The sequence below is a fragment of the Heterodontus francisci genome, chromosome 18 (assembly GCF_036365525.1).
Source record: "Heterodontus francisci isolate sHetFra1 chromosome 18, sHetFra1.hap1, whole genome shotgun sequence".
Taxonomy (NCBI): Eukaryota; Metazoa; Chordata; class Chondrichthyes; order Heterodontiformes; family Heterodontidae; genus Heterodontus; species Heterodontus francisci.
Genome location: NC_090388.1, coordinates 23937927 through 23950632, shown reverse-complemented (window position 1 = coordinate 23950632; position 12706 = coordinate 23937927). Strand labels below are relative to the sequence as shown.

The 12706-nt window shown below is 38.8% G+C and overlaps 1 protein-coding gene across 3 annotated transcripts in view; it reads right to left on the bottom strand.

Annotated features, from left to right (window-relative positions):
• The window catches only part of tmem19 (transmembrane protein 19), a 57979-nt gene that overhangs the window by 21866 nt on the left and 23407 nt on the right, over nucleotides 1-12706 (bottom strand). For all 3 annotated transcript variants that reach the window (XM_068050427.1, XM_068050428.1, XM_068050429.1), the window contains exons 3-4: nucleotides 10249-10362; nucleotides 3864-4001 (exon numbers count right to left, since the gene is read on the bottom strand). In XM_068050427.1, the coding sequence (XP_067906528.1) occupies nucleotides 3864-4001; nucleotides 10249-10362 (252 nt within the window). The remainder of the gene's footprint in view (nucleotides 1-3863; nucleotides 4002-10248; nucleotides 10363-12706) is intronic.

Here is a 12706-nt window from a genome sequence, read left to right as displayed (position 1 = left end):
AGCCAGTCATATACTCTATTTTTTTTAAAATCCCAGAACAAAATATACCAACCAGGTTTATTTAACTAAACTATCAGATTATAAAACAAGACTTAACCAGTAACGAAGCAGTGTATTAACACACTGATTAAAATATGAAAGTTCCCTTTTTAAAAATTCCCCAATTACACTCACACTGGAAAAAAGGCAGAAAGTCACTCTGCAGCGGCGGTCTGTTACAAAGTAAAGACAAAAAAAAAACACTACTCTGGCCAAATACTTGCTAATTCTTGATGAAAAAAGAAGAAATGGAAGGAAGTCAGTTGTCCCTTTTTTGGTCTGGCATCTGGGGATACAGAGATGGGCCACTGGGATTGTTTCTGCAAGTAACATAGTTTAGAGAAAACTGCACAGTGGCGCAGTGGTTAGCACCGCAGCCTCACAGCTCCAGTGACCCGGGTTCAATTCTGGGTACTGCCTGTGTGGAGTTTGCAAGTTCTCCCTGTGTCTGCGTGGGTTTCCTCCGGGTGCTCCGGTTTCCTCCCACATGCCAAAGACTTGCAGGTTGATAGGTAAATTGGCCATTATAAATTGACCCTAGTATTGGTAGGGAAATATAGGGACAGGTGGGGATGTGGTAGGAATATGGGATTAGTGTAGGATTAGTATAAATGGGTGGTTGATGGTCGGCACAGACTCGGTGGGCCGAAGGGCCTGTTTCAGTGCTGTATCTCTAAACTAAAACTAAACTAGTCCATTCTAGAGATGTCGAGAATTATTCTCATAGGCTTTTTAGGAGAAATATGGCATCAAGGTCTTTTCACCAGCACAAACTTGAATCGCATGATTTTTTTCCAGCTCCTCGGGAGCTATATGGCACCAGGGATTTTTTCCTCACACTTTTCTCTTTGGCAAGAAAATACCAACTGTCTTCAAACAGTTCAGACCACAGCTAAAATTGAAAACAATGTTCAAACCCCAAACAGCGAGTCGACCTCCTAACCTCCATTAACCTTGACAAGTGGCCTCTCAGTAGCCATTTTTTTTTCCAGGTCACCAAGGGTTCTGCTGTTTCTGGAGCCTAAATCACAGGTAGCCTCCAGCACAGGTGGCTTTCAAACAACATCTTGTCTTGTCGGTGAACTTGGTAAAAAAAAAAACACATCCATGGAATCTTTTCAGTTTTAACACAAGTCCTCAAAAAATAAATTAAAAATGGAAGCACTTTGGTAACATATGGCTGACTGTTGCATTACTCTCCATTGACAGTCTACCACGCTTCTGCTCTTCAACTTTCTGTCAACATTCAAAAGGTTACCTAGAAGCTGGCAGACAAATCAGTCACTGCTATCCTCTCCGTACCATTCAATTCATCTTTGATATTGGCATACTCAGTGGCATGCAAAACATTTGATCTATGCTGCCCCGTTATTGAATGTTAAAAATTTTTTTGTTTCGCTTTGACGAGGAGACTGAGAGAATCGAGGGTTGAAGCAGCTCCAAAAACTGCCTGTTGTAAGAAATTGAAATTGGCATGGAGACTGAAAAGAAGAAACAGCTCCTTTACTCATTCCTCCAAACATAAGCAAAATAAGTCCTTCTGCTTGAAGGAATCAGACTGAGTCATGTGTGTGATTTAATGAGAAGAAATATGCACTCTGACACAAACTAAATGTGCGTAGTTCTGATGAGGAGCTTTTGTAAATCAATGTTGATTTAAACTGCTTAGGAAGAACCAATAACACTGCCAATCTCCTTTCTCTACTGCTTTAAAAAAAACATTGAAATCACTGGTTCTGTGACTCATGTGACATAACTGCAAGCTTAGTCAACCTCTCACATAATGTTATCAGCACCCAGTGCCCGGAGAACTAACTTGCCTGCATCTTCACTGACAAAGTTTTTAAATATATAAAAACAAAAGTTGAAAATATGTTCAAACAAAAAAAAAAAGGTGTGTAAGAATAAACCCAGCAACTACAGGCCAGTCAATTTAACTCCGGTGGTGCGAAAGTTTTTAGAAATGATAATCCGGGACAAAATTAACAGTCACTTGAACAAGTGTGGATAAATTAAGCTAAGCTAGCACAGATTTGTTAAAGGCAAATTGCGTTTAACTAATTTGATTTTTTGATGAGGTAACAGAGAGTGCTGATGAGGTCTATATAGACTTCTAAAAGGCATTTTATAAAGTGCCACATAATAGACGTGCTAGCAAAGTTGAAGCCCATGTAATAAAAGGCACAGTAGCAGCATAGATATGCAGTTGCTGCGTGACAGGAAAGAGAGTAGTAGTCAACAGCTGTTTTCGGACTGGAGGCAAGTATATAGGAGGGTCACCCAGGTGTCGGTACTAGGACCACTGCTTTTCTTGATATATAATAATGATCTAGACTTAGGCATACAGGCATAATTTCAAAATTTGCAGATGACACAAAACTTGGAAGTATTTTGAATTGTGAGGATAGTGATAGATTTCAACAGGACAGAGACAGGTTGGTGGAGTGGGCAGGAACGTGGCAGATGAAATTTAATGCAGACAAGCGTGAAGTGATAAATTTTGGTACGAAAATGAAGAGAGGCAAGATAAAATAAAGGGCACAATTCTAAATGGGGTGCAGGAGCAGAGGGATCTGGGGGGACATGTGCACAAATCATTGAAGAAGGTGGCAGAGCGGGTTGAGAAAGTGATTAAAAAGGTTTACAGGATGCTGAGCTTTATAATTCAAGACATAGAGTTATAAAGCAAGGAAGTTATGGTGAACCTTTATAAGATACTGGTTCAACCTCAACTGGAGTAGTGTGTCCAATTCTGGGCACTATACTTTATGAAGTATGTGAAGGCATCAGAAAGGGTGCAAAACAGATTTGCAAGAACAGTTCCAGGGATGAGGGACTTCAGTTAAGTGGATAGATTGGAGAAGCTGGGGCTGTTCTCCTTAGAGAAGGAGGGAAGGAGATCTAATACAGGTGTTCAAAATCATGAGGGGTCTGGACAGAGTAGATAGGAAAAAACTGTTCCCATTGGCGGAAGGCTCGAGAACCAGAGGACTGATTTAAGGCAAATGGCAAAAGAACCAAAGGTGACTTGAGGAAAGACTTCTAAAAAAAAACTTAATAAGTGGTTAATATCTGGAATGCACTGCCCAAAAGAGTGATGGAGGTGGATTTAATCATGGCTTTCAAAAGGGAATTGGATAAGAACCTAAAGAGAAAAAATTTGCAGGGCTACAGGGAAAGGGCAGGGTAGTGAGACTAGCTAAGTTGCTCTTGCAGAGAGCCAGCAGGAACAAAATGAAAAAACCACAGCCACCTTCTGTGCTGTAACCATTCTATGATTCTATATCTCAAAGAATGTAGTTGTCTGCAATGCCAACATACAGTAATATAATTCCTTTAATTTAGTAAAATGTCCCAGGATAAATCAGAGATGAAAAGCAGACCAGGAAGAGTTTGGTGAGGTGACCATAAACATTGTTAAAGAAACAGATATTGGAGGTTCTGAAAGTGCCACCAGGTGTACTAAGATAGAATGGTTTAGGGAAAGAGTTAAGAGTGTGGAGCCAGCAAGACAGATGAAGGATCAGCCACTGGAGGTGAAGCAGAGAGAGGGATGGAATATAAAAGAGGCCAGATAAAAATTCACGCATTTTACCTTTACTATGCTGCAGTTCAGTGAATTGACAAAATAGAAGTCAAGCAAATGACTAATTTGGTTAGAATTATGGTAAAATGTTTCATCAATGTAAATAGTTTACAAAATGAAATAATTGCAATGTGTACAGATAGAAAGTGCTTTCAAGTTTTCAACTAATTTGCTTTATCAAGTAATCAACTGAAGTGATTCGTTTTGTGCATAAAAGGATATGGATTGGCAGCATTACCTTCTTTATATTCCGGATCCAAGCGCTTCTTGGCTTCTGCCTTCCATTTTGTAAGTTTAGATGAGCTAACAAAAAAAGTTAGCAATGCAGAGAAGAAACTGAAGTTGGCAATTGTAAGGATGAACCCAACAATCAACGCTAGAACAAATTTGAGAGAAAGATTATGCAAAGAAACTAATTTTCCCTCAAGAATTCTGCATTATAGAGATATCCAAGAAATATTATAGCTAAAACAAGGACTGAAACTTGGAAAATGAGAGCACTGTTAGGGAACTTACATGCTGTACTACTGGAAACAAGAAGACTTTCTTCTACCCTAAACCATACATAATCTACCATAGCAACAATTTGGACAGAGCACAGGACATCTGAACTGCTTATGACTGTCCAACAACTGTTTCCCACAATTCTTCCAGAGTTTGTCCTTCAGATATATTATGAAGTTTGAGTTTATGGCAAAGATGCAGTGTAGCTTCACAAGGATACAGTAGGGTTCAGAGGACATAGTTATGATGAGCAACTTGAAAACCATCTCTGTTTCAGTGAACCTGAAAGTTAAGAGGGGATCTGCTACTAGTTTTGAAAATTCCGACAGGGTTTGAGAGAGTAAATAGTGAAAAATTATTTCCACTGGTTGCTGAATTGGTATCGGTCATCAATTTAGGGTTAAGGTGGAATAGAAGGGGTATTAGAAGACTTTTTTTTTCTCCAAACAAATTCTTAAAGGTTATTAAATAAAGAAACACAGAATCCACATGCCACTATTGAAACTGACCGAATCAAAGTATATCATGGAATTAAAGACTTAAGAAATTTCAGCATGGTAGACCAAATGGCCTCCTCCTCTGCTCTACATAATAGCCTCAGCCTCAAATTTCTCAGTTAGGAACAGGAGTAGCCCATTCATCCCTTCAAGCCTCAATTAGATCATGGCTATTCAGAAAAATAAGACGTTGACATACAAATTAATTTGCGTTAATATAGTGTCTTTCACACCTTCAGGATATCCTATTTATTTATTTTATTTATTTAGAGATACAGCACTGAAACAGGTCCTTCGGCCCACCGAGTCTGTGCCGACCAACAACCATCCATTTATGCTAATCCTACATTAATCCCATATTCCCTACCACATCCCCACCATTCTCCTACCACCTACTTACACTAGGGGCAATTTACAATGGCCAATTTGCCTAACAACCTGCAAGTCTTTGGCTGTGGGAGGAAACCGAAGCACCCAGCGGAAACCCACGCAGTCACAGGGAGAACTTGCAAACTCCGCACAGGCAGTACCCAGAACTGAACCCGGGTCACTGGAGCTGTGAGGCTGCAGTGCTAACCACTGCGCCATTATGCTGTTCTGGCATACATTAACTTTGTTCCTCTCTCCCCCTATGAAAAGTTCCAGTTTTTTGTGAATTTATATCAGATTTCCAGCTTTTGTATAGAGTAAACATGTTCTGTCATTACATAATAGTTTTTCACAACACATTTTAAAGTCACAAACTTTAACAGTTGAAGCCAGGCTTAATTTGATTTGAAATGTAATGGAATGTAGCTTATGGCATTAAAATAAATTTATGAAAAATACTTCTGTTTCAGTCTAATCAATAACATGCTGCAACCATTACATGAAATTAAGGATGTGTTTATATTGCATTGTCTGGGAACTCAGCCAATGTGTTACAGCATCTTTGAGTTTTAGTATACTGCACAGTCTTCTGATGTACACAACATTTATACTTATGTGTACCCAAAACCACTTTACTGTGTATAAAGCGATGGTATAAAGTTAAGACTTACGTACAATTTCACTCCTAAATACATTTGTCATAAACAACTGTATTTATGGGAATGGTTAATAAACCACATTATTGACTTTAGTTTGTGAGAAATTGTTATTTACAGAACCTTAAAGCAAAGCTGTATTTAAAAATAAAATAAAAACTTGTACTTACAAATACATAAATAACACAAATATTTTAGATATCTTTTAAAGATTCTGCATTGGTTCTCATCAAAAACTCAAATATTACTATCTATCCATTTTAGCCTCGAAGGAGAGTTCATTGAACGTATTAGAGATTGTTTTTTGGAGCAATATGTTGTGGAACCAACCAGGCAGCAGGCTATTTTAGATTTGGTCTTGTGTAATGAGGTGGGATTAATAAATGATCTCATTGTTAAGGATCCTCTAGGAAAAAGTGATTATAGCATGCTAGAATTTCAAATTCAGTTTGAGGGCGAGAAGCTGGAGTTGCACACGAGCATTTGGAGTTAAACAAAGGTAATTCTATAGGCATGAGGATAGATTTGGCCCGAGTGGACTGGGCAGGAAGACTAAAAGGTAGGACAGTTGACGAGCAATGGCAAATGTTTAAGGAGATATTCAATTTATGCCACCTAAAATATATTCCAGAGAGGAAGAAAGATTCTAGGATGGGGAAAAAAAACATCCATGGCTAAGCAAGGAAGTTAAGGATAACATAAAGACAAAAACTAAGGCATACCATATTGCAAAGGCCAGTGGCAGGCTGGAAGATTGGGAAACTTTTGAAGATCAACAAAGGGTGACTAAAAAAGTAATAAAAAGAGCGAAGGTAAATTATGGAAGAAAACTAGCACAAAATATAAAAACGGACAGCAAAATCTTCTATAAGTATATAAAAGGGAAGAGAGAGAGTAGCTAAAGTGAATGTTGGTCTGTTGGAGGATGAGACTGGGGAGTTAATAGAAGGGAACACAGAAAAGGCAGAGACACTAAATCAATATTTTGCTTCAGTTTTCACGGTGGAGGACACAAGTACCATCCCAATAGTACCAGGTAATGCAGAAGTTATAGAAAGAGAGGAACTTAGAGCAATCATCACTAGGGAAAAAGTACTGAGAAAACTATGGGGATTGAAGGCAGACAAGTCCCCAGGGCCTGATGGCCTACATCCTAGGGTCTTAAATGAAGTGGCAGCGGAGATAGTGGATCCATTGGTTAGAATATTCCAAAATTCTCTGGATACGGGAAAGGTTCCAGTGGATTGGAAAAAAGCTAATGTTATTCAAAAATGGAGGGAGGCAGAAAGTGGGAAACTATAGACCAGTTAGTTTAACATCTGTTGTTGGGAAATTGTTAGAATCCATTATTAAGGAAGTAATAACAGGACATTTCGAAAGTCAAAACGCAATCCATCAAAGTCAGCATCGTTTTATGAAGGGTAAATCGTGTTTGACAAATTTGCTAGAGTTCTTCAAAGCTGTAACAAGCAAAGTGGATAATGGGGATCCTGTAGATGTAGCTTATCTGGACTTCCTGAAGGCATTTGGTAAGGTGCCGCACAAAAGGTTAATACACAAGGTAAGTTCACATGGGGTTAGGGGCAATTTATTGGCTTGGATAGAGGATTTGCTAACCAACAGAAAAGAGAGTCAGGATAAATAGGTCTTTTTCTGGTTGGCAAGATGTAACTGGTGGGGTGCCACAGGGTTCGGTCCTCAGGCCCCAACTCTTTACAACCTATATAAATGACTTGGATGTAGAGATAGAAGGTATTATAGCCAAATTTGCAGATGACACTAAAATAGGTGGGACAGTAGGTTGCAATAAAGAAATAAGAAATCTACAAATGGATATGGATAGATTAGATAAATAGGCCAAAATTTGGCAGATGGATTTTCGTGGATAAGTGTGAGGTTATCCATTTTGGTCAGAAGAATAGAGAGGCAAATTATCTAAATTGAGAGAAACTTCAGAGTGCTGCGGTGCAGAGGGATCTAGGTGTCCTTGTGCATGAATCACAGAAAACTAGTTTGCAGGTACAGTAGGTAATAAGGAAGGCAAATGGAATTTTGGCATTTATTGCTAAAGGAATAGAGTATAAAAGTAGGGAAGTGTTGCTGCATTGGTGAGACCGCACCTAAAGTATTGCGTGCAGTTTTGGTCCCCTTACTTGAGAAAGGATGTAGTTGCATTGGAGGCAGTTCAGAGGGGGTTCACTAGATTGATTCTAGAGATGGGGGGCTTGTCTTATGATGAGAGATTGAGCAGTTTAGGCCTTTACTCTCTGGAGTTTAGAAGAATGAGAGGAGATCTAATTGAGGTATTTAAGATGATTGAGGGGATTGACAAAATAGACAGAGAGGATGTTTCCTCCTGTGGGGCAATCTAGAACGTGAGATCATAGTTTTAGGATAAGGGGTAGCAGATTTAAAACGGAGATGAGGAGAAATTACTACTCTCAAAAGGGTCGTGAATCTGTGGAATTCTCTACCCCAGAGTGTGGTGGATGCCAGGTCATTGGGTAAATTTGAGGAGATAGACAGATTTTTAATTAGAAATGGGTTGAAGGGTCATGGAGAACGGGCAAGAAAGTGGAGTTGAGGCCAAGATGAGATTAGCCATGATTGTATTGAATGGCGGAGCAGGCTCGAGGGGCTGAATTGCCTACTCCTGCTCCCAGTTCTTATGTTCCACAAACTTAATTACTCCCTCTCCCATTCTGTCCTCCTTACTCAGAAGCAGAAGATGGATGATAAAAATGGTAACGTAGCAGCATAGGTAGGAAGTTGGTTTATTGACAGGTGTTACAACCAAGGCGGGAGTAATGCACTGTTAATTCAGTCTCACTACTCCACAGGCCACAACATATTAGTAAAGTTTCCCACCTGCCAGAAGATAGCCAAATTAAACACTTTATTGATCCTCCAGAATAAAGCATGCCAAACCAGGTTTCTTTAAACAACAAAATTAACTATTGAGTAATAAACCAAGTTTTAAACAATGAGAAATCTATACGTATGAAAAGATTTTATAACTTCTTATTCTCCTAACCCTCATGCACACACATACATTCAAAAACCAACAGTTAACTGGTTTTTAAAAGGTTGTTTTAAATTGCAACGGTTTCTTAGGAATAATAAAAATAATTAGTTGTCACAGTCTGCTAGGATATTTTCAGATTGGTGAGGTGTCCCAGAGTCGAATTTCTTCCAATTAAATATTGGGAATACTAAAGCTATTGTTTTCGGTTCCTGCTCCAAACTCTGTTTTCTATCTACTGATTCTATCCCTCTCCTTGTCAACAATCTGACTAGACCATCTGTTTGCAATCTTGTTGCCATATTTGTACCCAGGATGAGCTTCCAGCTGCATATTCGCACCATTAAGATTGCCTATTTCCACCTTCATAACATCACCTGACGTTCCCCCCCCATCTCAGCTCATCTGCTGCTGAAACCCTCATTCATGCCTTTGTTAGCTCTAGACTTGAATACTCAATGCACTCCTGGCTGGTCTCCCATATTCTACCCTCTGTAAACTGGAGGTCATCCAGAGCTCTGCTGCCTGTGTCTTAACTCCCAGCAAGCCCTGTTCACCTATCACGCATGTGTTTGTTCAGTTACTCTGGGTCCTAGTCAAGCAACATACAAATTTTAAAATTGTCATCCTCTTTTTCAAATCCCTCCATAGCCTCAGCCCTCCCCATCTCCTCCAGTCCCACAACCATCTGAGATATCTGTGCTTCTCAAATTCTAGCTTCTTGAGCATACCCAATTTTAATCTCTCCACCATTAGTGGCAACACCTAAGCTCTGGTATTTCCCCCCTACACTTCTGTCTCTCTACCTCACTTTCCTCCTTTAAGACACTCCTTAAAACCTACCTCTTTGACTAAGTTTTTGGTCATCTGACCCAATATCTCCTTATGTAGAGTTAATGTTTCAGGTCAGTGGCCCTTCATCATAACTCTGATATGGGGTCACTGACCTGAAACGTTAACTCTGCTTCTCTCTCCACAGATGCTGCCAGACCTGCTGAGTATTTCCAGCATTTCTTGTTTTTATTTCAGATTTCCAGCATCTGCAGTATTTTGCTTTTATCTCATGTAGCTTGGTGTCATATTTTGTTTTAGAATGCTCCTGTGAAGTGCCTTGGAACGTTTTATTACATTAAAGGTGCTATATAAATACAAGTTGTTGTTTTTTCCCCCCATAACCCTGCAAATTTCTCTCTTTAAATATAAATTAATGTGCAAAAATGTGTGGCAATGGAAAAAGGTACAGAGGCATAAACTCAATGGAAGTATATTGAAGCTTCCACTAACAAAACTATTCCAGACACTATGAGCGGAGTGGCCTCCTTTTATGTTTCTGTGGATAAGGTCAATGTCACTGGTGAACACTGTGGAAGACCAAGTAAGAATATCAACAATGCTGGGAACCAAATTACACTGTCCTAATCCAGACAATCCTGTAAACTGTACCAGGTTACTTAATGCAGCTTAATACCACTCTGTATATTAGATGGCATAACAGGAAACAACTAGTGGCAATATTGTAGGAAGGGAAAACATAACTAATTTACCAATTTTTATATTTTAAGTTTAGAACTTTACCTCCAATAGCCCCACTACGATCAAGACTTTTCTTCTTTAGGGCATGCGAAGTAATAATTAGTGGAACAAACACAGAAAACAGCCATCGCCACGGTGACACAGGTCGTAAAGTACCTATGGAAAGAAAAAGTAAACTGTAATAAAAGTAATACCAAATATCTTGTCACTGTCTGCCTCATGAGATACGTGATGTATAATGATCAAGCCATGAATCAGGATTAGTTTCATTCATTTTACTCAGGATTATGTTTTCAACAAGTGTTACATTATAAAGGTATATTATTCTGTATAAAATTCAATCACCACATTATAATTATATTTATCAGGATGGCAAGACAACTGCTTTCAATCATTTTCTAAAAATTATTATTGCCAGAAGTTGTACTTCTCACTATCCAATAGCCCACTTTCATTATGACATCACAACAATCACAATACATGATGTGTGATGTTCAAGATGGAGATGGTAAGTAAAGTGACAGGTTGCCATGCTATGTATCGATATTGAGGAATCACACAAAGTGAAGTATTTGTGGACATTATATACATTGCCAAGAGCAAAATTGTCTTAGCAACTCTAATCACAGAAAAAGTCATGTAAAATTAAAGGAGAGTATTTACCTATGGACGAAAATGGGAAAAACATAATTGAAGACAAACGACAGAGACAAAGAAAGCAAAAGATGCAGAAAGGGAGACTTTTCTTTCTTTAAATATTTCTTTCTTTCAATACTTCTGCTTCCAGGCATACATTACCAACATCCTGCCATCAAAAGTAGGCTACACAGCATCAAAGCCTCATTATTCATAAAGCAATTCCTAGCTGACAAGACCCTCCTTGTATTTTTGTTTGCTGCTAAATTAATAAAAGTGATAATAGCACACTAGATGCAAAACAGAAAATGAATTCTGCAGATAAAGAACTAAAAACTGTAGTTTATGGGTAAAAATTGATGTATAAAATATTACAATAAAAAGGAGAATCAAAATAGGCAGCCCAAAAGTCTGACTTACCAGTAATAAACATCTTTTATATTTTGAATGTTTTAACTTGAACACAGGAATGACAAACTAGCTTAATTATGTAAATCTTTATTTCAAGTATATTTTGTTACACAATTAAAAACAAGTATTAAATGCAGATATGATCGCAATGTGGTCAGCAAGCTTAGTGTATGATTGACTACATCTTGGTGTTACATGATACAAAATGCTCCCTCCATTCACATCTAAAGTTAAAAAGAACATTTAATAATGATACTGCTTACTATTTCCCATTCAGCTGAAGAGTGTGAAAATCCAACTTAACCAAACATTATGCTCTACTGAAACCTAGTAACACTTTTTATAATGTAATTAATCACTCTAGATTGTTCCTATAAGGCAACATTTTTTATAATATATCTTTCTTTTCATGAAGTACACATTATGCAAGTTACCTTTAATGAAAAGAGAGTGCTTTTACAAGCTGAATATAGCATTGCTATGGCATGACAAGAACTGGACAATCAATTGTAGATTCTCAACTGCCGTGTAAACACCGTCTGCATGATCATAGCAGAGAAATTTACAGCAGGAGGGAGGCCATTCAGCCCGTCATCTCTGCTTCAGCCAACAGGTAGCTTTCAGCCTAAGCCAGCTCTTGGTCTGTAGCCTTGTAGTTTACAAACTCCAAGTGCATATCCAAATACTTTTTAAATGTTATGAGGGTTTCAGGCAGTGAAGTCCAGATCTCCACCACCTGCTGGGTAAAAGATTTCTCCTCAAACCCCCTCTAAACCTCTTAACTTAAATCTAGGGCCTTACTATCCACTCTCATCCAGACCTCCTCAATTTTATACACTTCAATTAAGTCTCCCCTCAGCCTCCTCTGTACCAAAGAAAACAACCCCAGACCATCCAATCTTTCCTCAAACTCTGCAGTCCAAGCAACATCCTCGTAAATCTCCTCTGAACCCTCTCTAGTGCAGACACATCTTTCCTATAGTGTGGTCACCAGAACTGCACATAGTACTCCAGCTGTGGCCTAACTAGTGCTTTGTACAGGTCCAACATAACCTTCCAGCTCTTATACTCTACGCCTTGACTAATAAAGGCAGGTAACCTGTATACCTTCGCAACTATCTTATGTACCTGCTCAACCACCTTCAGGGCATGCACTCCAAAGTCCCTCTGTTCCTCTACACTTCAGTATCTTAGCATTTATTATGTGTATCCTTGCCTTGTTAGCTTTGCACAAATGCATTACCACACACTATGAACTGAACTCCATTTGCCACTGTTCTGCCCACGTGACGAGTCCATTCATATCTTCCTGCAGTCTACAGCTTTCCTCATCAACCACACAGCCAATTATTCTATCTTCTGCAAACTGTTTTAAATCATATCCCCAACATTCAAGTCCAAATCATTGATATACCACAAAAAAACAAGGGACCTAGTTCTGAGCCCTGCAGAA